General features: G+C 54.9%; 1 protein-coding gene across 1 annotated transcript; it reads left to right on the forward strand.

Annotated features, from left to right (window-relative positions):
• Positions 1–6,300: 6,300 nt before the first annotated feature.
• Lemd2 (LEM domain nuclear envelope protein 2) lies at positions 6,301–20,677 on the forward strand. Its single transcript, XM_021149864.3, has 9 exons — positions 6,301–7,076; positions 8,956–8,996; positions 11,012–11,087; positions 14,243–14,319; positions 15,057–15,136; positions 16,502–16,647; positions 17,279–17,380; positions 17,449–17,551; positions 19,645–20,677. Exons 1-9 carry the CDS (start codon positions 6,335–6,337, stop codon positions 19,793–19,795), a joined length of 1,518 nt encoding a protein of 505 aa, XP_021005523.1. The 5' UTR covers positions 6,301–6,334; the 3' UTR covers positions 19,796–20,677.
• Positions 20,678–24,487: the final 3,810 nt, after the last annotated feature.

Here is a 24,487-nt window from a genome sequence, read left to right on the forward strand (position 1 = left end):
CAGCCATTGTGCCGAGAAGGCAAATTGAAAACAACTGTGTTTCTGTGTCTTTTATCCCTGGATTCAAGGGAAGTTGGGCGGGGGCTGGTAGCATGGCCCGATCCCAGAGCTTAGGTGGGGTAGCAAAAAGCTCTCACCAACATAGGTTACTAGCACTGTGCCCAGCCCCCATTGCTACCTCCCGTTCTGCTGGTAGAGAGGGCTTTGGAGAGTACAAGAACCCCCTACCCTACCTCCCTTGCTAGGGACATTGAGTTCCCTGGGTGCTTCTGTGGAAACAGACCCTGCCCTGCCAGATAACTCCACATATCCCCAAAATACACACCACATGCCTCAGAGCAGTCGTGTCTGGGAACTGATGTCAAGATTTGACCTCTAGGTGAGGAAGTCTGCATCCAGACTCAACCTCCCCCATACCAGCTCCCTCTCTGATCACCATTATCTGCCACATTCTTCCAAACACTGAAGAACAAGAGGCTCTGGTGTTCTTCTAGGCAAGAAACCTCATTTCCTACAGTCCCCCCCCCCCCGCCCTATGGTGAGACCACTCCCCTGTCCCAAAAAGGAAACTTCCATCTCCTGGGTGTTAGGAGGGGGACTGGTATCCTGTAGTGTTGTCTTAAGCTCCTGGGATCTGGAGAGCAGGCTGGCTCTGGAACCAGGACCACAATTCCCTGGATGGCTTTGCCACATGAAGTCTTTTTAGAACTCTTTTTTTTTTTTTTTTTTTTTTTTTTTGGTTTTTGAGACAGGGTTTCTCTGTATAGCCCTGGCTGTCCTGGAACTCACTTTGTAGACCAGGCTGGCCTCAAACTCAGAAATCCGCCTGCCTCTGCCTCCCAAGTGCTGGGATTAAAGGCGTGTGCCACCACGCCTAGCTTTCGTATTTTTTAAGCTGGGAATTGGTGGAGTACGGTCCCAGGGGATGCGGTGCTGTTGTCTCTGCAGAAGAGCAGGGGTTGGTTCAGAACAAGCAGGCGGCCAGTGTCTGCTGTTCCCACACTACAGCCATCCCTTGGGAGTTCTTGGTAATCAGCCCCACTGGGGACTCAAGAGGCCACCAACACCTGTCTGCACCTTGCCCCATGTGTGTGAGGCCTGTCAGATCTGGTTTCCCTGCCTCTCCTGGCACTCTTTTGTTGTTCACAGACTGACCCAATAAGTGGGTTTTTGTTTGTTTGTTTGTTTGTTTTGTCTTGTTTTGTGAACACGCTCTCCCAGTGTCTTGGCTGTGGACTTGACTGCCTGCTGTATGCTCATGGACCCTGGGAGCAATGAAAATTGGGGGAAGGGCGGGAAGGATCCAAGCTGAACGGAGATGAAGTGATCATGTTTTCAGAGAACAAGAAAAGTGAGACTCAGTCCTGGTTTTAAAAAAAGAAAAAGAAAAAAGAAGATGAAGGCCTTTAGTATTGAGACTGGAGAGATGGCTCATCAGTTAAAAACCTGCACTGCCCTCAAAGGACCCCAAGTTTGCTTCCCAACACCCACAATGGGCAGTTCATAACTACCTGTCACTCCAGCTCTAGGAGTATCTGAGCTGGCCTCTTCTGGCCTCTGTTAGCAACTACACACACACACTTAAAAAATCAGGGGCTGAGCAGTGGTGGCGCACACCTTTAATCCCAGCACTAGGGAGGCAAAGGCAGGCGGATTTCTAAGTTCAAGGCCAGCCTGGTCTACAGAGTGAGTTCCAGGACAGCCAGATGTCTTAGTCAGGGTTTCTATTCCTGCACAAACATCGTGACCAAGATGCAGGTTGGGGAGGAAAGGGTTTATTCAGCTTACACTTCCGACATTGCTGTTCATCATCACTTAAGGAAGTCAGGACTGGAACTCAAGTAGGTCAGGAAGCAGGAGCTGATGCAGAGGCCATGGAAGGATGTTACTTACTTGGCTTTCTTATAGAGCCCAAGACTACCAGCCCAGGGATGGCACCATCCACAAGGGGCCCTTCCCCCCTTGATCACTAATTGAGAAAAGCCTTACAGCTGGATCTCATGGAGGCATTTCCCCAAATGAAGCTCCTTTCTCTGTGATAACTCCAGCCTGTGTCAAGTTGACACACAAAACCAGCCAGTACACCAGGGCTCTTACACAGTGAAACCCTGTCTTGAAAAACAAAACAAAACAAAGCAAAGCAATCCAAAATCTCTAGCAGGCGGGCAGAGGAGACGGCTCAGTCAGCACCCTGTGTTGCTACAGAAGAAGACGAGCAGCTCAGTCCCCAGCCCCACACAGAAGCTGGGCACAGCCGTGTTCACCTGTCATCCTGTGCTGGGGAGATGGAGGCAGGAGGATCCCTGGAGCTCAGTGGGTAGCCAGATGAGTCAGACTGGTAAGCTCTGGGTTCAGCAAGGAGAGCAATTGGGGAAGACATTTAACGTTGCCGCTGTCTTCTGCAAGCATACATGCACAAACTCCACAATGTGTGAACAGGGAACCAACTAGGAGAAAGAACCAAAGAGCCCAGAGCAACCAGGGCCCTGACCCTCCCTCCCTTCAGGTCTTCCTTTCCTTATAGAGATTTATAAAGCAGGACCCCCAGGATGATTTAAGGTGGCTGAGAGGAGATTAGCCCCTGGTAGGCAGGCTTGTTCTTGACACAGGACTCAGATAATAGCTGGGTGACCGGAGCCTGGCCTCACAAGATGGAGATGATGCGCTGCTTTCTCCCTAACCACACTGGTGGGATTCCGTAATTACTGAGGTGCACAGATTAACCATGAGACTGAATAGTTAAAAGCAGAGCATAATTGCCTGGTATCCGTCCTCTGTAATTTAGTATAATCTAATCATGGACAAAGCCCCAAAGAAAGCAATCTGAAAGCATGCGCTTTCCTTCATACACAATGTGTTAGCGACACTGGTGATACAGTCTGTGCCTCGGAAGAAGGCTCAGCCTCAAACACCTATGTGTGGTCCAAAGTGGGGGCTTGTCATCTAATTCCCAAGACACTGTGCAAAACAAGGGGCACAGCAGCCTGCTGAGCCTGTTCCAGCATTTCCCTATGACTCCATTTACATCCTCCCTTGACCTGCAGGCTGGGAGAGAGCTGGTGGGAGGCCCCTCTTGCAGGAGGCGCTGAGATGAGGTAGCAAGCCAGGTCCACTTGAAGCCACACCAGTGGAATCTGAGCCCCACTTTTGACTGCATTCCCCCCAGGACCCCCACACACCCTCTGTGTGATGCCACTATCCTGTGAATCAAAGGAAGCCTGGGTCAGCTGAGGTTCTCAACAGTGCGAGTCAAGAACACACTCTGGGCATGACGAGGACTGAACGTGTGTACTGTTTCCTGACGGGGAGAGGGGGAGGGAAAAATGGAGCCATGAAAGATTTATGGCCACTGTTATTACAGGGCTCTGTTGAAACAGGAAGAGGCTAGCAAGAGGGGAGCGGCGTGATGTGATGGCCTTCTGGGGACCCAGAGGGTCCCAGTGACTCATCACCTCTGCTGCTGCTGTGGATGTGGTTATAAACAGCCACAGGCTCGACACTTTGTCTTTTCTGTCTGCCTTTAATAAGTCAAGAAGACTGGCATAGCAAGGGCTATACACCTTACACACACAGCATACACACTTATATAATACACACTTACACGTGCACTCAGTTACACACTCACACACACACTTATACAATCACACTTACTTAGTTATACACATGACAAGGACGTACGTGTACACACACCACACACACATGGTAATGACAAAGTAGAGCTAGCTCTCAGTTTGCGACCCTGAGCCATTTCCATTTTGTTACATACACCTTCCATGCCAGGCAGACCCCTTAGGAAGGCTCTGACAGGACAGGGGCAGAGGTGAGCTCCTTCAGGAGCTTCGTGGACACCGCCCAGCAAATCTACCAACAGAATAAGAGTCCTGGGGATGGAGAACCATGGAGGACCACAGTGGTCTAACCCCCAGAAAGAACAGACAGGGCTGGGAACTCAGAGAAGCAGATGCACCCCCCAAGGCTCTTTTTCAGGGGCAGAGAAGGGGAACTGAGGGGGCAGATCCCCTGTAAGTGGCTGGGGCTGGAGGGTGCTGATACACAATGCCTAGGACCAAGAGGCCCAGAAGACAAAGCCAGAAGCCACCCATGAGCCACAGGGCAAGCCAAGGTAGCTAAAGGCTAACACTGAGTTCTAGGCTAGAGGGAGGTCAATACAGCTTGCTATGGACCATTTGGTCCTAGGTGTGTGAGAGGGTGCCTGAATGGTGAGCCACCATTGGGGGTGGCCCCGGAACAGTCCATGATTTCTATGCCTCCTCAGATTCACTGGGATGGAACAGACCACAGGTCTGTGAGACACCACAATGCTCACTTTGAACATCCATTCAGACGCTCTAAGAATGCACTCGGCCAGTACCGACGCCGACAGGCTTGTGCTTCGGATACTGAGCCATACATACAGCTGCAAGGAGTTGCTCAAATGTTACCAACTCATTTGTCATGCAAACAGTGCTTTGGAAGAAATAAAATACTATTATGTGGTATATGTGTTAGGCAATCACTATATCAAATCCGTGGCACTCCGCGCAAACACAGGCAGAGAAAAGGAAAACAACACTTGGTGAGAGAAATCACACCACATGGGAGCAGCTAAGTCGGGGAGAAGGGGAGGCAAACGACAGAAGCCCGGCGGAGCTGAGGCTGTAATTTTCCCAGCTGTGTGGCCGGCACTGAATACTCCTGGGGTTTAACAAGCAACAGAACGATGAAACTCTGACAGAGGAGCATGGCCCAGAGTCTCAGGGAAGGCAGGGAGGGTGGCGGGTAGAGCTGCAGGGAGATCTCGAGGAGGGGGCTGGGAAGTTGGAGCGGCAATATTGCCAGGAAAAGGGAGGTGATGTGGAAGGAACAGCAAGGGGAGAGGGTGAGGCCATGAACTGTGTTTGTTAGATGGTGGAGGGAAGGATAAGGCCGTGAATTGTGTCCCCACTAGTCACCACTTCCTCTGAGCCCTCATGTAACCACATCACTGCCCCACCCCTCTCAAGGCTCCCAACTCCCAACACTGCACAGATCTGGCTAAGGGAGGAGTGCGCTCCAGGCCCTGTCCTGAAGGTCTCTTCTAATCCTTATAGCAGCCCTCTAGGGAGTTATGGGAAGCTGGCTAGAAATGTTAATTGGAAATTACCACACACTAAATGGTTGCAGATTGGAGATCAAACTGCAAGACTCTGCAGATCATCCCCTAAACCGTAAGACACGGGTCTCCCGATCCCATCACCCAAGAGAATTCCAACATTTACGGGAACTTAGGGCATAGGTATTTGTCCCTAGGAGTTCAGAGTATAGGGATCCATCTATGAGGACATTTTGGGTCGCCCGTGGCCACAGAGGATCAATCTGTCTCAGAGCTGCACTTAAAAAAAAAAGATATATTTATTTTATGTGCAAGTGTTTTACCCACTTGTATGTGTACCAGGTTCATGCCATGCCAGCAGAAAACGGAAGAGAAAGAATACCAGATCTTCTGAAACTGGAATTGTCCATGACTGTGACCAGCCACTGATGTTCAAACCCTAGCTCCTCTGTAAGTGTTGTTACGCCCAGATCCATCTATCTCTCCAGTCCCAAGGGTGCACACTCCTGAAGTTTCAGTGTCGACCAAGTGCCTGCCTGAAGCTGGCCTGAAGCAGTCAAGATAAGGCCTGGGAGAACATGCCTGGCGGTTACTCCACCACCCAAATCCGACACACAGCCCCGACGCCCATCCGGAGACTGGCAAGTGGGCCGGATCTCTATTATTGGCGGTGGTTTGCTTACACCATTGAGCTCATCCATTAAGTAAATCAACATTCCATTGAACGTTTACCGCGTGCTAGCGCTGCGTTAGGATAAACACTGCTAGGTCTGACAGATAAACATAAGCTAAGCCGGGCGTGGTGGCGCACGCCTTTAATCCCAGTACTTGGGAGGCAGAGGCAGGAGCCCAGCCTGGTTTACAAAGTGAGTGCCAGGACAGCTAGGGCTACACAGAGAGAAACCCTGTCTCGAAAAAACCAAAAAAAAAAAAAAAAAAAAAAAAAAAAAACCCATAAGCTAGAGGGCAGGGGAAGAGATGAAAGCAAGCGCACACACAGGTAAAAACAAAACGGTAACCAAACCAACCCTTTGGACCTCACCAACATGGCGGCGCCAGGCCGACACAGACGCCTTTCATCATGGCGGACATAGCCTCCATGCGCCGCCCTTCCCAATATGGCGTCCGTGGTCGCCCTTCCCATCATGGCGCGCGGCCCCGCCCGCTCCGCCGCGGCTGCCGGCGGGAGCAGTTCCGGGTGCGGTGCGCGCCGGGGGCGGGCGAGGGGGCGGTGTCCTGGCCATGGCCGGCCTGTCGGACCTGGAGTTGCGGCGAGAGCTGCAGGCCCTGGGCTTCCAGCCAGGCCCCATCACCGACACCACGCGGAACGTCTACCGCAACAAGCTGCGCCGCCTGCGGGACGAGGCCCGGCTGCGCGACGACGAGCGGCTGCGGGAGGACGCCGGGCCGCGGGGCCCGGAGCGGCAGCGGGAGGAGGCCCGGCTACGCGAGGAAGCGCCGCTGCGCGCGCGGCCCGCCGCCAGCGTCCTGCGCTCGGAGCCCTGGCCGCTGTCGCCTTCCCCGCCGGCGCCTAGCGCGGCCTCCAACGCCTCGGGGCCGTACGGCAACTTCGGGGCCTCCGCCTCTCCCTGGGCCGCGAGCCGCGGCCTCTCCTACCCGCCCCACGCCGGGCCCGGGCCGCTGCGACGCCGCGCCTCGGTCCGGGGCAGCTCGGAGGATGACGAGGATGCGCGGACGCCGGACAGGCACGCCCCGGGCCGGGGCCGCCACTGGTGGGCCCCGCCGTCGGCCTCTGCGCGGCCGCACTTGGCGCTCCTCGGCGCTGACGCTCGCCCCGGCCTGAAGAGCTCGCGCACCGGCTCGGCGGGCGCCGGGCGGACCCGACCCGAGGCGGGCCGGCGGTTGGAGCGCTGCCTGTCTCGGCTCCTGCTCTGGGCCAGCCTGGGGCTGCTGCTCGTCTTCTTGGCCATCCTGTGGGTGAAGATGGGCAAGCCCTCGGCGCCGCAGGAGGCGGAGGACAACAGTACGTCCCGGGCCGGCGCAGGGGAGGGCCCCGGGCACGGGGGTTCGCCCACCCAGACCGGCCTGTGAGCCGCGACCGACTGCAGACCCTCACTTTCAGCCTCCACTTTCTGCTCTTTTCTGTTTCCCAGTCTTTCTAGAGGCTCCCTTTCAGCCACAGCCAGGTCCTTCCAAGGGAAAGCCACACGCCCACTCTTGACAGCCAGCCCACCCCTGCCCCTCTTGTTTTCCCTGCCTTCGGGGAATGCCTGCCGTGGTCTCAGCTTTGTAGCAGCAAAACTGGCACCACCGGGCCTTCATTTGTCAAAAGGAGTCTGACCCTGCCTGTGGCTCAGGTGTGGGAGAGTTGTTTTAAGTCGAAGCTGTGCTGGGAGAGAGCCTGTGAGTCAGGTGACTTCCTAGACGTCTCTGCCCACACTCAGTTACGTGACTCCGCACCCCTTGAAGGGTGCAAGAGAGCAAGCCTCCCGAATAGCTGAGGACTGGTGTCTCCCTTTTTGCCTATTACTCACAAGAAGAAAAGCGGCTTTATTTCCATGAAAATCTCCCCCTCTGGTATAAGGGGTTATAGTTAGGGTCCGTCTCACATACGTTAGACAAGCATGTTACCACTGAGCTACACTCGCTAGCTGGCTTTTGAAAACGACTTTGAAGCAGGGTCTCCTTTAGATGTCTAGGCTCACCTCGAATTCACTCTAGTTCAGGATGGCTTCAAACCTATGATCTTGCCTTACCTCCCCCGAAGCCGGAAAGTATAGACCCGAATCACCAGACCCAGATCGTTTTGGGTACAAATTTAGGTATAAAATGACAGTTCATTTTCTTTCCGAAGCGTGCTCGTGGTTAACACTGTTGCCAGCCTTGAGTCAGGGTCACATTTCCCACAATTAGGAGTAGCTGAGTAGGAGAGCCCAACCATTGTCTTCGGTGTTGTGAGGAATTGATGTCTGGGCATGTGTGAGTCTGTTTGCCACACTGATGCCCAAGGGTCTGTTATCCACCCTGGGAATAGTTTCTGGGTCAGCTAGAGGCTAACAGAGGTGAGTGCCAGCAAATTGTACAGGTGCTGTAAGCGCTCAGGGGATGATATCACATAGTGTTGGGTGCTACACTCTGCTTAAGATAATTTAAGACAGGCTTGGGGTCCCTGGAGTTCCCTCCTGTGATAGCATTTATTTTTACTTGACATACTGTCGTTTGTAGCTCATAAAAGACTTTTCCGTATGTTGTCTTGTTTGAGCCTAACTCTCTGACAAAAGCCATTTGGTTTTTATCTTGTTTGTGGGTTTTTTTTTTTTTTTTTTTTTTATGTGTATGGGTGACTTGCCTATGTGTGCATCTGCACCACATGCATACAGTACCCATGGAGGCCAGAAGAGGGCAATGGAGACTCCAGAACCGGAGTTACACATGGCTGTAAGCAGCCACATGGATGCTGGGATTCAAACTCAGACCCTCTGCGAAAGCGGCTGAGCCACCTCTCCAGCCCCTTGTTTTGTTTCTTGAGACAACATCCTCTTTGCGCCCCAGGCCTGCCTCAAACATGTCGCAGTCCTCCTGTGTTAATCTTCTGAGTGCTGGGGTTCCAGCAGTGTGCATTCTCCTTAAGAAGGCCCATGCAATCCCATTTTACAGGAGCAGAAACAGATGTTAAGGAGCCCAGGAATCTGTGGCTGCTGGTTCATGTACAGCTGGAAAGAGGCCCCAACTACCAACATGGGGGAACCCTTGGGCCTTAGAGCCCACACTACAAAGGGGCCCCTGAGAGCTGGATGGTCTCCACCTTTGTGTCAGCTGAGTCGTGCTTCCCCTGGGTCTTGAGAGGTCTCTCCGATGCCCAGGCCCACTTCTAACCTTCCTCTTTCTTCTCTCCGTCTCAGTGAAATTGTTGCCGGTCGACTGTGAGAGAAAAACAGATGAGGTAAGTTTGATCTGCCTTCTATGAGTCTTCCTGAGGACTCAGAGCTCTGCCAAGAGATAAACTTGCCCAGATCATGAGAGGATCACTTAAGGGGATCGCTTCCCAGAACGTACCAGAATCACATCATGTTCTGTGACGATGTTTGTGTCAGATTCAGTTCTGGGAGCGCAGTGGTACTTGAATTATGGAAGGGTGAGCTCCCTGGGTCCAGCCCCCGGCTCCTGACAGAAACACCCCTATCAGCGGGAACATCTGAGGCCCTCGATCTGCCTCAGTCGGTCCAGGGAGATGGGCGTGGGTGTCCAGCTGGCAGTGTGGGGGGCGAGGCTGCCAGCATCTGACCCTGAGAGACCACACTCAGTCTTACCTTCTCTCTGGTGTGCATCCATCTCTTGATAATGATCAGGTTCCTGCTCTGACACGTCACGGGCCAGTTTGAAGCACGTGGTAAGGGGAATTAGCCCTCTTAGCCAATGTGTTCAATTTGTTTTATGAAGCCCTCACATTCCCCCACAACTAATGTTTGGGGAAGGTGACTGCTCCTCAGCCTACGGATCATGTGAGCAGCGTTACAGTGCAGCTGGGCAGCCGGTTCTGAGGAAGACACGAGGCAGTAAATTTTCAGGTCATAAATCCTACCAGGAAGAGGCGTGTGCTGCCAGAGGGCATGACTTAGTGCTCTAATTATTAAGTGTGGGTGCCAGGCCTCTGCAGCCCAGGGGCTGGCCAACAGCACCCCTGCGTTGACTGTTCCCCTTGTTAATGAAGGACAGCCTGCTGCAGACACCGTTTTATTTCCTTGGCTGCTGCTGTGTCCTGTTTGCGGGTGTTTTATGACGCTCCCTTATTGCTCTCATCCACAAAGCAGTTTTGCTTCCCAGTTGTTCTGCAGAACCAGGCTCATAATAAGTTTAATCTGCTTTCTATCATAAAACTGGGCTGATGGATAGACAGTGTGCTCTAGAAACAGGCAGCCAAAGAGACAAACAAACGCAGAAACAAGAAAAATAGAACTTTTCACGCAACCCCTCCGATGGTCTTCTGTTTGCCCTATTAGTTAGACAAGGTTCCTAGTTCTAGTTCCGGGTCCTGCACAGTCTGTAGAGTGGTGGACCCCACTTGAAGGAAGCGCAGGCTTGCTCCTGGCCTTCCTGTGAGCTACTCAGACAGACACCCTGCAGGTCCCTGCCATACTGTGCAGAGCTAGCAAGCTGTACCCATCAGCTGCCTGGGGCCTTGGGCTCAAGACATTCTAGATTTAAACCAATCCTGCAACTGTGATAGGAGGGCAGAGGCTGGCCTTATCCAGGCAAGATGCATTTTCTGGCTACTCTGGGCATCCTTGGCCGTTGTGGCAGGCGGGTCCAGGAGCCCACAGGCAGGGACATACTTTCTGCTCCCAGTGAGGTTCTTGCTGAGTTTCCTTTGGGTGGCCTTAGTTCACCCAAAATCCAGATAAGCATTTACATATCAGAGAAGTCTTCTTAATCTTGTCTGCAGCCCAGGGTTCCGGCACTGTTTTCTTTCTCCCTCCCACTGTGGGGAATGCAGGGACAGGCTGGGAGTGGGTGTGTTGTCTTAATCAGGCTGTCCTCCCGGCTGATACTGGCTGGCTGGCCTGCTTCCTCAGGCTGCTGTCAGCCAGTACAAGTGGCTGATACGTGAGCTCCATCAAGTCCTGCTGTAGCCCTTCCTCAGGCAGGGCTCAGACCCGCAGTCACTGACACTCTTCGGCAGGCTCCTCTAACCTCTGCGAGCCCTGGTGCCATTGCTTGCTCTTCTCTCAAGAAGTCAGGCCAGAGCCATCTCATTGGTCATCTCATTGTGACTCTGCAGTGTCTGTTCCACAGCCAGTTGTCCTAGACAACTATGCGTGGGGCTGGGCACATGGCTTAGTCGGCCTTAAAAACAAAAATGTCCCTAAAGTTTAGAGGTGTTCCTTGCTGTCCAGGCGGACGTGGCAGTTTGCTGCAGACGCAGACAGACCCTTGACCAGTGTCTCCCCTGCCTTTCAGTTCTGCCAGGCCAAGCAGAAGGCGGCCCTGTTGGAGCTGCTGCACGAACTGTACAACTTCCTGGCCATCCAGGCAGGTGAGTGGCCACTGCGCCCCTGGCTACAGCCACCATGCAGACACGTCCCTTCAAGCCCCGTGGGCATTCAGTATGGGCCTGGATCTTGCTTCTCAAACTCTTCTCTGGGTCTACAAAAACATGGGCCTCTTGGCAGGTAGTAGATTCTGTCCCTTCATGCTTTGGAGCCTTGTGTTGGTTGGAAGGCCCAGGCCTTGGAAATCCCCTGGACCTGAGGCACTGGTCCCAGGTCCCGTCCTTGCATGTGGGCAGCCTGAGGCGGTGTGCTCCCCAGTAGGTCTGAGTAGCTGTCCCCCTCCACCTTGCAGAGCTGGTCCTGGCTTAAGCTGTCAAGGGCCCCTGCTGGAGTCTCACTGAGGCTGACCAGGAATGTGAAGCGCCTCCTTCATCCTGTTAGAGGTGTCCTGGCCCTGGGGGTGGGAGGTGACTGCCAGGGTCCTGCCCACAGGCTGCTTGGAGCCTCCTAGGACTGTGCTGAGAATGGTGGTTTCTTTGAAAAAACACAGAAATAGGAATATGTTTTCATTTTAAAAGATGATTTATGTATATGAGTACACTGTAGCTGTGTAGATGGTTGTGAGCCTTCATGTGGTGTTGGGAATTGAATTTTTTAGGACCTCTGCTCGCTTTGATCAGCCCTGCTTGCTCCATTCCAAAGACTCATTTATTATTATACATAAGTGCACTGTCGCTGGCTTCCGACACACCAGAAGAGGGCGTCAGATCTCATTATGGGTGGTTGTGAGCCACTGTGTGATTGCTGGGATTTGAACTCAGGACCTTTGGAAGAGCATCAGTGCTCTTACCCGCTGAGCCATCTCTCCAGCCCTATGTTTTCATTTGAATCCCGGGTATGGGATATGGGGCTGCTTCATATTGTCCATAGCTGCAGACCTTGATTTGCCTCCTGCTCTGGCAGAGGGCGTAGGTTTGCCAGCGGCAGATAATTTGGAGTTCTGGGTCCTTTTTGGAGGGTATATAAATGCCAGGGCCTAGAGAGAGAATGGGTTGTTGGTTGCTGCTGGGTGTTGCTGTTGGCTGTGGTTTGTTAAGTAGTGGCCTGCGAAGAACAAATTAGCTATCCTGAGGGCAAAGTTCAAACTCCTACTAAGCAAGAAGTCACCCCCTTCTCTATCCTTTTCTCTACTGTCTAGTGTTAGGGGTTAAAAGGTTAGAAGGAAAGGGTGGGAGAAAGAAGAACTCACAAAGTAGCAAGGAATAGCCACAGGGACAGTGAGTCACACTGCAGGAGGACGGTAGGTCACACTGCAGGAGGACAGTGGGGTCACATTGCAGGAGGACAGTGGGCCACACTGCAGGAGGACAGTGGGTCACACTGCAGGAAGACAGTGGGTCACACTGCAGGAGGACAGAGAGTCACACTGCAGGAGGACAGTGGGTCACACTGCAGGAAGACAGTGGGGGTCACACTGCAGGAGGACAGTGGGCCACACTGCAGGAGGACAGTGGGTTAAACTGCAGGAGGACAGTGGGTCACACTGCAGGAGGACAGTGGGTCACACTGCAGGAGGACAGAGAGTCACACTGCAGGAGGACAGTGGGCCACACTGCAGGAGGACAGTGGGCCACACTACAGGAGGTACGGTGGGTCACACTGCAGGAGGACAGAGAGTCACACTGCAGGAGGACAGTGGGCCACACTGCAGGAGGACAGTGGGCCACACTACAGGAGGTACGGTGGGTCACACTGCAGGAGGACAGAGAGTCACACTGCAGGAGGACAGTGGGCCACACTGCAGGAGGACAGTGGGCCACACTGCAGGAGGACAGTGGGCCACACTGCAGGAGGACAGTGGGTTAAACTGCAGGAGGACAGTGGGTCACACTGCAGGAGGACAGAGAGTCACATTGCAGGAGGACAGAGAGTCACACTGCAGGAGGACAGTGGGCCACACTGCAGGAGGACAGTGGGTCACACTGCAGGAGGACAGTGGGCCACACTGCAGGAGGACAGTGGGCCACACTGCAGGAGGTACGGTGGGTCACACTGCAGGAGGACAGTGGGGTCACAGCGCAGGAGGACAGTGGCATAGCAGTGTAGTCTAGAAAGTACTAGGCTAGGACAGATGGGCCTGGGTGTGTGCACCCAGGGAGGGTCAGGCAGGAGGGAAGGAGCCATGGTGGGAGGTATGGTGCCAGGTCACAGGAGCCTGTCCAGCAGCAGGCAGCACTAGGGAGTGACAGGCTGAGTGTGAGCCAGAAGGCTGACCCAGCAGCAGAGCAGTGCTGTGTCATCGAAGCAGAGTCATCGCTAAGCCTCATTGACAAAGCTCTGGGTTGGAAAGGGGACAGAGAAACCAATCAGGAGGTCATCTAGGTACCATGGCGGGCAAGGCTAGTCCAGGTATGGCGGGAGTTCAGAGAAGCCGGCCCGGCCTGAGAGAGCACTGAGCCAGGAGCAGTGTTGAGGTAGGAGGATTCGGCTGTGTCGGAGTCTCTGTCCAGTGCACACATGGACACATGCCTGGCCAGGCTGAACCCCGCCGTGGGCTGTGCACGAGTGTCAGATACCTGGTGCATGTTTCATTCTATGCAGGAAGCCCTGTAGAGGGGGCAGCAGCTGTGGTAGTCCTGAGGTCTGTGGTGGGCTTCTCGAGAGGTGGTCCTTAGCCCAAGCCTCCCAGAGCTTACAGGAGCTGCTGTGCCTGTCAGCTTACCCCACAGATGTCTCCTCATCCCTGGGTTCCTTCTGAACATCCCTCCCAGGGATCCACTAACAATGGCCTTGGCTTCCAGGTTCCAGCATGTGTCCAGATGAGAGTGTCTGTGTGGCCGGCCTCCTGCCTTTCTTCTTCCCAGGCTGTGTATATTTACAGTGCCGCTCTGGTCCGGTCCGCAGCTCTGTCTGATCCTTTAGGGATCAGACACAAGCAGACTCTGGCATTGGGCAGCTTTTCCGTCATTTAATGCAAATCGCTGCCCTGCTTTGCAGGTCAGGATTTAATGATCTGGAATCGATCCAAGCAAAGTGGCTTTTGATCTTGCTGCAGAGTGAAGATGCCCCAGAAGCCGGGTGCCACTGGGCCACATGCTCCTGATTAGAGCTGATGACTTGATTCTCGCTGTATTTTTAGGTCATTTCTGAGTAATTTCTTCACCTCTTCTGTGGTTGAGTGTGTCTTTCCCCCTCCTAGGTAATTTTGAATGTGGCAACCCGGAGAAGCTGAAGAGCAAGTGTATCCCAGTCCTGGAGGCGCAGGAGTACATAGCTGTGAGTCGGCTGCAGGCTGCTCCCCTGGCCCGCCGCCTCCGCCACAGCTTCCTATTGATCCCCGCGCCCGCCCGCCCGCCCGCAGGCCTTTGCTCCCCTCCCGTTTTGTTTCCGGCTTGCTTTCTGCCTTTGGTTTTCTTTCTGTTAAATTTAGTGGAGTGTTGAGCTACTGTGGAGGGGACCATGCCCCAGAGCTGGCCCCACTAAGTGTGTGCAGACATCTGGTCCCACCTGAGGCCCCTCACCAGCTGAATGGTCATGGCCATGGCAGGCAGCCCCTTCATCAGGGAACCTCAAGGGACGTCAGGGCTGCCCCCTCTGACACTTTCCCACTTCCCCAAGCAGTGGGAGGCACATCCTCTCCTGTCCCCTTTGGCTCCTGGAATCATGTAGCTTCAGGGCTGCAGGGGCCTGAGGGGGATGTAGTTCAGTTTCATTTCATAGATGAGGAAACCGAGGTCTGGAGGCTGGGGCGTGCCTGTGGCTGGCTGCTGCCCCAGCCTCTGTGCAGAGCCTCTCCCTCTGTTGCTGCCTCGGCCCTGCATTGCTTTCCTGCTGGGCTTCCCTCCCACCGTCCTCTCCTAGCTTCCTCAGCCCAGCTTGCCCTCCCTGCCTGTTTGCCATGCATGGTGTGCTGGTGTGCATGCATGGGAGACACAGGAGAAGGCTTTCAAGACCCGAGTGATGTCCTGGCAGCGGCCCCTGGGCAGAGCTCACCCCCATATTTCACCCCACAGAATGTGACCAGCAGTCCCTCTTCGAGGTTTAAGGCTGCACTGACCTGGATCCTGAGCAGCAACAAGGACGTGGGCATCTGGTGAGTGTGCCATTGTCCCAGGGGGCTAGGCTGCTACTATCCCACCCAGTGCTGATGCCCTCCCTCACTGACAGCGGGGCAGGCACGGGCGGCTGCAGACTGGAGAGCAGCACTGCCTGGGTCAGGTGTTGGGGTCAGAGCCTTGCTGGCCGACCCTGCTAACTCCTGCTCATGTGCTGCTGGGACAGAGATGCCCTGGGCTTCTTCCTGGGCTGCAGCGTGTCCTGTGTAGATAAAGCCCTTTGGGCCATTGGCTTCATTCAGTCTGGAAAGGACTTGGGAAGTGCTGGGATCTGTTCTGACCTGGCAGGTCCCTGAGTTTCCGTTGTTGGCAAGGCCTGCTAGCACAGATAGCAACCTTCTTGGGGACTGGGGTGTGCCCAGCAGCCTTGTGGAAGAGGCGGGGCCACACAGCCCCTTCCTTTGCTCCTTGTCGAGTCTGTGTTCCGGTTCCAGCTCCTGATATTAACACACACTCTGGGGTTTTGTTCTCTTCTTCTCTAATCCACCCAAATTACTAATTCCATCACAGTGCATCCAGCTCGGCCCCTTGGGCAGCTCCGCCTAAAGCTCGGTAACTGGATGCATGGCACGATTAAGATCCGATGGCTTAAAAACAGCTGCCCTGAGCGGCTCGGGGAAAGGCAGAGGAGAATGCGGATTGCTCATCCACACAGGCTCCTTGCACACTGGAGCTGCTAGCGTGGGAGAGAAGGACACTTGCCTTTTCCTGCTGGGCAGCGGGAGGGCAGTGAGCAAGCTCAGACAGCCTGGGTTGAAACCAGGGAGCAAGGGATGGGGCCCCACATATCAGCGATTCCAGAAAGAGTGGTGTGGGCATGGCATCCCTGTCCCTGCAGCTCCTCACTGGCCGCTCAGTTGGGGACACGGTGGCCAGGGCTCTGGCCTCTTGCCACCTGGCGTTTCCTGTTGCCATGGGCCTAATGGGTGCTCCCAGATCTTTACACATAAGCAGTTTGTGCCTGCTTCTCATGGACGAGGCACAGCCTCCTGAGCTCTGTCTTTCAGTTCTTGCCACACTCGCAAAACCAGGGATTCAGTAAACATTTCCATTCCTCTATGCTGGGAGGTGGGAATCCAATTTACAGCTTAATCTTCTGCATGCTGAGAGAGGCTGTCAAAGACCCAGCAGAGGGGGATGCCACTTCAGCGGCAGGGGTTCAAGCTTGCTGCCATCTTTAAAGCTTCCTTCTTTCTAAGTAGCCAGTGTGGGAAATTGCAAGCAAGAGCACAGCCAGGACAGTGGGCTGATCTGTGAGCAGTGGAGACTTCCTTCTGTGCCCTCACTCCTGGCGGGAGTGGGGTTTACACTGCAGTGTGTTTACAGCCTGTGTCCTGTTTCAGGCTGAAAGGGGAAGACCCTTCTGAGCTGGCGACTACAGTGGACAAAGTGGTCTGCCTGGAGTCCGCCCGGCCCCGGATGGGCATCGGCTGCCGCCTCAGCCGCGCCCTGCTCACCGCTGTCACCCACGTGCTCATCTTCTTCTGGTGTAAGTCCTCAGTCAGGGACACTGAAGGGGTCATCTCATGCAGTGCACCCGGAGGCTGACTCACAAAACAGGAGATAACAGGCTGGCCTCTGCCCTGGGCTGGCTGGATCCGTATTATAAGTAGATATGTATGTCCTTGGGTGGGGCAGGAGCTTGTCAGCCTTCCAGAGACGCTGGGCCCTGTGGAAGTCTTTGCTGCTTCCTGAGGCCCAGTCAGGGTCCCAGTACACAGACCGGCTCCACTCAGGAGGTGCTATGGGACCTTGGCCTAATTTTACTGCAGAAGGCTGCAAACCTCCGCAGAGGTGGGTACAGGCAGGGAGGATGCAGAGTGCAGGAGGGAGGGAGAGCCTGAGATGTGTCTTAAAGGGAAAGGCTGGGGAGTGGAGACAGGATCCTTCAAGGTAGCCTGGAACAGACTGTGGGCTGCCCTGTGCAGGGCGTCCCCCATGCTGAGCTGGCCAGATCTCAACGTGCAGACACTTGGCATGTCTATAGGTGTGCAACACAGGCTCTGGCCCATAAGGGAGAGGATGGTGTGAGGCTGAGCTGGGCTGGGGTGGGGACCTGGGACACCTAGGTGACAGCAGCCTGTCCCTGCTCAGTAGGGATGGTGTTCCTTGTGTTCCAGGCCTGGCCTTCCTGTGGGGGCTGCTGATCCTCCTGAAGTACCGCTGGCGGAAGCTGGAGGAGGAGGAGCAGGCCATGTATGAGATGGTGAAGAAGATCATAGGTGCGTGTCCCCCAGGGGAGGACCCCAGAGCCACCAGGCCTGTGCTAACTGCTTCACTCTCTCCCCAGATGTGGTTCAGGACCACTATGTGGACTGGGAACAGGACATGGAGCGCTACCCATATGTGGGCATCCTCCACGTGCGGGACAGTCTAATCCCCCCACAGAGCCGGTGAGTCCTGCTGGGGGGCGGGGCGGGGTGGTCGCTGAGACGTGGGAGGACACCCAGGCCGTAGCATCAGCAGCCCCAGAGGATCAGTTTGCCTCACCTCCTGTGAGTGACTGCCTGCCCCGTGCTGCTGGCTTGGCTTTGTGGCAGAAGAGCCTGGCAGGAGGACCAGGCCATCAGCAGTCCTCCACAGACGGTGCCAGTTTGAGGCCCAGTCCCCTCAGTGGTGCTAGCTGTAGACGCTCTCGTTCCCATGAGTCAAGTCCCACGCTTCGAGGCACTGTCTCCCAAGCAAGAGAAACCCTCCTAGCAGCCTTTGGGAACAGTCTTGGGGTCCTGTGGACCAGCATCAGTTTCTCTAAGTCAGTCACTGGCAAGGAGAGGGAGGGAGCTTTTGACACTTTGCAACCATGACCCTGAAGCTATACACTGGGCAGTGGGGATGGGGCATCGGCAGGGTCCTCCCTGGTGTCAGTACAGACTGGGCTATTCACCAGCTGAGTGGCCCCTGCCACATGCCATGAGATGCTCAGAGGTTACACGCTCTCCCGGTCCTCACGTGGCTCACAGACATGAGAACAGTGGTGGGCCCATGTATGGGTGAAGAAGCCCAGGGTTTGGGAAGTAAAGGGACAAACTCAGACTGTTGTGGTAGCATTCGGTGTAGCTGCCACCAGGCCCTGTCCCCTGCGCTACCCTTCTGTGCAGCCAGGGAATCAGATGAGGAGAGCATTTGCAGGTCTGGGGTTTTGTCTGTTTTGTTTCATTGAAACAGAATCTTATTTTGTAGCCCAGGCAGGCCTTAAACTGACAATCCCTGTGGGGTAGCTTCCTGAGTGCTGGGGTCCCTGTCTCTGCCCTGCCCCTGGGTCATTTTCAGCTGACACCTTGTCAGGGCCGAGGCCACTGCCACTAGTAGCAGTTATCTCATGAACAAAAGTCCTGGTTGCTCTCCAGCTACATGCATGCATTGGACAGCTGCTGGGTTCCATCTTCCCACAGGCTACAGGCAGGGCTTCCTGCCCACAGGGGACCGATGCGTCTCTGAGAGGTCAGTCAGCCTGTGGGCCCTCAGGCGATCCTCAGCTCTCCATCTCCCCGGGGAAGCCATTTGCTGCACCCAGACTCCTGTCCTGTCCTGGCCCTGCTGCACGCTGTGTAGCCAGCCTCTGTGAGCCTCTTTCTCATACAGTGAGCTCACACTACCTCGCAGAGGGCTGCCCTGAACAGCAAGGTACTCAGGCGCACTCATTGTGTGCGGCGGAAGTGGAGACCCAGAGTCCACACCTTGGTGGACATTAGAGCAGGAGGAGGAAGCATAGGAAACCATGTGACACGGGGCAGTGGCTGGTCCCCAGGGACGGGACAGGTGCTGAGGAGGTGGCCTTGGAGTTTGGCACACGAGCACTGCACAGTGCTGTTGGCCCTTTGACTTGCCTGATACCAACACATTTTCCCGTGAGAACATAGCCAGAGCTGGCTTGGCACCCTGACTGCAGCCATGTCACCTAGACCTCACATGCTGGTACAGTGGTACAGAGCTGACCTGTAGTGGGTCTGAGCCCCCTGTCTGCCAGGTAAGGACACACTTGGGGCCTCAAAGGAGACACGAATCAGGGAGCTGATTGAAGCCACTGGTGGATCAGGCCCTCCTGCCGATGAGGTGCTGTTTCCTGCCTCCTGGGGACCTGGCCTGAGGCTGGCACCCCATCCTCCGAGCTCTCTGAATCTGTAGGAGTCAGCCAGAGCCAATCACTGTTTTGAGGGTCCCCTTCCCAACAAAAAAGATTTCAGGACCATGTTGGGGGTGATTTTCCATCTTAGTTCATCTTCACACCAGCATGTCCTATGCTACAAGGGCTGCTACTGAGCTAAGCACAGTCCCCACATGGTCCTGGGTACCCACCACTGCCAGCCCCTCAGCTCTGTACCAAGGCTTGTGGACCACAGGAGATGAGGAAATCCCCAGTGCCCCGCTTTGCCCTACCAACATGTCCACTGCTGGCTGGATAAGTGTGGTAGAGCTTAGGAATGCCCGCCCCTCTGTGGGAATGGAGTGGTTCAGCCTGACCCAGCAGAGCTCTACCTTCTTTCAGGCGGCGCATGAAGCGAGTGTGGGACCGTGCTGTGGAATTCCTGGCTTCCAATGAATCTCGGATCCAGACTGAGTCCCACCGAGTGGCCGGGGAGGACATGCTGGTGTGGAGATGGACTAAGCCTTCCTCTTTCTCTGATTCAGAGCGATAGGACAGGGCCTGTTCCCGCCAGCTTGGCCCAGCCACCCAGCTGGGGCAAGGACACAGACCTTTGGTGCTCATTCACACCTGCCTTGATTGCCCTCCGGGTCTCAGGTCTGGAACATGTGGGCTTACTTAGGGTAGCCGGGAGAACGGGGGAGCCCCTTCCTCTATGTCAGTATTACTGACTGACAGGGGAGAGTGGCTTGTTCTCCCTGGATAAAAAGACGGGCAGTGGTTGGAACTCTGGAGGTCCTGCACACAGCTAGACAGCACGGTGATCCTGAAGCCCCTCGCTTGGGAGGTGGGTTGGGTGGTGGGGCAAAGCTTGGTCCATGTGCCTTTTCGCTTCCAGGGAGCTTAAGGGGAGGGGAGGAACCCATCTCACTCCTGCATGGGCCTCTGTCCAGAAGGGGACGATGTTAGAAGGTAGGAGCAGCTGGAGGGGACCAAGCAGAGGTGGCTGGGGTCTGGAAGGCGTGGGGGGTCCAGCCACAGCTGCCTGTGCCTCAGAGCTGCTCACAGGTCAGCAGTGCCCCCTGAGCCAGGGTGGAGCTCAGCCTCCTCACCTACTTACTGTGCGCAGGCCTCCTGGCTGCTTAGCCACACAGGTAGGGTGCAGCATCGTGGCTGCCCACTGCCCTCTGCAGGCCACATGGAGTAGTGTGGGCCATTAGCCCTGGGCTATGGAGGACCTGCTCTAAAAACACCCTGTGGGGGGCCTCATTAGCTGAGAGGGAGGCTCTCCAGCAACTCTTCCGGCGGGTCTCACCTACAGCAGCAGGAGGACAGCCCCTGGAGGTGATGTGCAGCTGCCTCCAGAAGACACAAGACACCCCCTTTTGGACCTATTGCTGGTCTCTGTTTCTTAATAAAGTACGGTCTCCATGTAGCAGTATGCTCATTGTGGTCTCCGTGTAGCAGTATGCTCATTACCGTGTGTCTGGGTGGTCAGCAGGACCGGGACTGAGCAGGCCCCAGCCAGAAGACAACGGCTTTTGTATTGGGGGTGGAACTGTTGGAAAAATAAAATATTTATTGAGAACGGATGTGGTTTTATTTGTGGTACTTCCTCTGTCTCCCTGCAGCGGAGGACAGGGCCCTGGGAGTTAGGTAAGCTGCTTACAGCCACTTGAGCTGCAGGGTAGCCTTGTGGACTCAGCACTGAGCCCCATGGTCCCAAGGCTCCCAGGGCTTGTGAGGGAAGCTGCACGGAGCTGGTAAGCCCTTGAAGGAGGCAGCTTCCTGTCTCTGGGCCCAGCATTGGTGATGGGCTGTGGTAGAGTTGGGGTGCTTCCAGAAAGCTGCAGAACAAGCTATAGGCATTCACCTCTTTGCAGGGTCCGAAAGGCTAGTGGCCCAGAAACAAGGTAGCCTAGCTATGTACTGTGCTCACAGCCAGTCCTGGCCTCCTTCCTGTCCACACCTGGCCCCATCTGTGTGGACATGGGCTTGTCAGACTCCTGCCACACACACCTGCTGGGTGAGCTGTAGCGGGGCCCAGTGCACAACTCAGGAAGAAACCAGCCTGTGTGTCCCTCTTCTGTCTCCGTGGAAGTTTTCCCTTGGCAGGTTTTGTCTGAAGTGGGAAACCAAACCCATGGCTGTGCCTGGGAAGGAGAGCAAAAGCCAGCTCAACAGGAGGCAACTCACTGCCCCTGAGCCTGGTGCTCAGAGCAGCTCGAAGGCTACACTTCGGAGGTCATCAGCTCTGCTCAGCATGCCCGACCGGCTTGCTTTTTTTTTTTCCTCGAGACAGGGTTTCTCTGTAGCCCTGGCTGTCCTGAAACTCACTCTAAACCAGGATAGCCTTGAACTCAGAAATCTACCTGCCTCTGCCTCCCAAGTGCTGGGATTCCAGGTGTGCACTGCCATGCTGGGTTGTGCAGTGTGAGGGAATTGATTGGAGGGCTTTGTGCATATTGGGCCAGCACCCACCCTGGGTGGTTCTACTGCTCTGTCCAACATGATCCCAGGCTGCAGACCTGGGTGATAAGCAGCTCTCCTGGGCTCCGCGTGCCGCTAAAGAAGCATCAGGAAGGTGAGGGAGACTGTTCCCCACAAATCTCCGTGTGGACACGCACCCAGGAGCTCTGAGCTGCCTCCCAGAGGCTCTCTACTCACGACAAAGGTGAACACAGCCATCCGTCACTCGTTTATCAGACAACTTGGGTAGCAGCTGTTCCCCTTAATTAATGCACCGCTGACTTTGAGCTTAGAAAGTCCCCACGCTGAGGTACACACGCACACTCAAATCCATTATCCTTCCTCTCCCAGACAGAAGGGACAGGAGAGTAGACATGTCACCCAATTGTCCCAGAAAGTTCTCCTTGGGACATCAGGCAGCTTCTTCAACTGTGTCCCCAAAGAGGGTCCCTCGGACACAGGAGGGACAGCAGAGGCAGACAGCTGGATGGACATGGTGCTATCTGCGCATGTTTGCCCAGATGGGGAAAGCATGGCGCCAGCATCCGCAGGACAGCTGTGCCCTGCTGTGGCCAGCTGGAGACCCTGAGCAACCTCTCTGGGCTGTAGCAAGGGGGCGGGGCAGGGGAATCAGTCTCTCCTCTACACTCCCTGGACCCGAACAACTCCTGCCTGTGGGTCTCTGCAGTCACTACTCACTTGCTCCGTGTCCCCCTGACCACCCCGCCCGTGGGCTTCTGACCCCTCCTTCAGTCCTGTTTCCGCTCACCTTCCCTATCTGAGGTTACACCTATACCCCACGCCTCTCATCTTTTGGGTTTACCCCTCCTTTCCCTCTGTTGTAGCATCTGGCTTGCTACATTTTTTTAAAAATCATTTTTAATGTATTTAATTGTGTGGGCATTTGCTTGTGAATATGGGTACAGGTGGTAGTGAGCTGCAAAGCCTGGGACCAGGCACCTGAACCCAGTTCCTCGGCAGGAGCAGTCAGTGCTCTTAACCGCTGAGCCATCATCTCTCCAGCCCCTGGCTTGCTACAAATTTCACTTAGTGTCATCTGGCCACAACTGCACCAGTCTCTGCTTCTCATGGCCATGTGTGTCTTTGATCCTCTCTCCCGAAGTGTGCCCACGTCTGCCACACTATAAATATTCAGCCAATAAACAGAAACCTCCGTCCCAGAAGAAGAGCTGGACTCTGAACCCCTAAGGCCTTAATCCTTCAGCTTCTGTTCAGGCTGACTTGACTTTGTTTTCTGTTTTCCTTTCTAACCTGAGGGATTAAGCCCCTCTCTCTAACGTGCTGAGATCCTAGTGCTACCCATTGCCTGGCAGAGGTACTGTTCCTGCTGTCTGCCTCACCAAAGAGTTGGTCCATCCTGACATCCTAAGGAGAAAATATCCACTTCCTGCAAGACCAGGCTGGGTCGGCCAAGGTCAGGAGTAGATGTGTCACTGCATTTTAAGGGGAATGTGGGTAGGGTCCTCATCTGACAACGTGCATAGCACTGTAAGCATGAGCAGCTGTTGTACATCAGGAGAGCACTGGCCACTGAGTGCCCCCACGCCAGGTTGCCCAGGCTGGGAAGATGAGCAATCCCAGCTTCCTGTAAGGAGAGAGGTCGTGAACGTGCAGAATGACAGATGGACTCTGAGAAGCAAGACCGGGAGATGCTTCGCTGTTGACGGCAGCCCAGCTTCCGGGCTGCTTCTGTCTCGTAAGGAGACAGGGGAAAGTACGGTAATTTTCTTCAATGAAAACAGGCAACAGAATTCCCTTTGCCTCGTTCCCCTGGCAATTAAGCCCTTCTCCGTAAATGAAATGATTTGGTTTTCATGGGGACTAATTTAAGCACACTGGAAGGACCACTGAACTTTCTGATTGCAAATACTAGCATGTGCAAACAGAGCTGGCATTGGAGCCTGCCTGGCGAGGGAGCCCCGCCCAGGAGCCAGCAGCCTTGGAAATGGGCCTGCTCTGCTCCTCTGAGCCCCTTTGTGAGGCTGACCCTCCACCCTTTGCCAACCCCATCTCCTCACCCCGAGTGGAGGAGGCTGGGCTAGCTCCATGGCTGTCTTGGAAGTGTCCCTGACACTCGGGGTGCTGACTACTGAAAACCTCACTCTTGGCCACTCCTACACTTCTGTGATGGACGAAGGCTCTTCCCTCTGCCTTGAACCTGGGCTTTGAGCTTCCCTGTGACTGCTTTGATCAGTATGATATGGCCAGAAGGACACTGGCTGGTCCCCATCTAAGACCCCAAGAAGCCCCATGTCTTTAGTAATTTTGCTCATGAGCCTGAACCCTATAGAAAGACATCATTGACTTTCTAGGACAGAGCTGAAGGCAGAGATCCGCCGCCACCTGTCTCCATGAGCCCAGGCGTCCCAGCTGACACACAGGAGTGTGCCAGTTTCTTTCAGTGTGAACAGGCGAGCCAACTCTGAAGGCTGGGCCAGAATGGAGCCACCTGGAGATGACTGAGTTCATCCTAAGTCCCTCAGGGGCCTGTTTTTGTTACAACATTTCAATTTGAATTGAAGACCACTGGGGATGTAGTGCAGTTGGCGGTTGGAGAATGCCTGAGCCCTCACTAATCAGAGTCCCATCCCCAGCACCACGTGATCGGTCATGGAGCTGCAGGCCTGTAGTTACTCCATTTAGGAGGTGGAAAGAGGAGGATCAGAAGTTCAAGGTCATGGCTGGAGAGATGGCTCAGCGGTTAAGAGCACTGACTGCTCTTCCAAAGGTCCTGAGTTCAATTCCCAGCAACCAC

This window comes from Mus caroli, unplaced genomic scaffold, assembly GCF_978045245.1.
Source record: "Mus caroli unplaced genomic scaffold, Mus_caroli_1 scaffold_18, whole genome shotgun sequence".
NCBI lineage: Eukaryota > Metazoa > Chordata > Mammalia > Rodentia > Muridae > Mus > Mus caroli.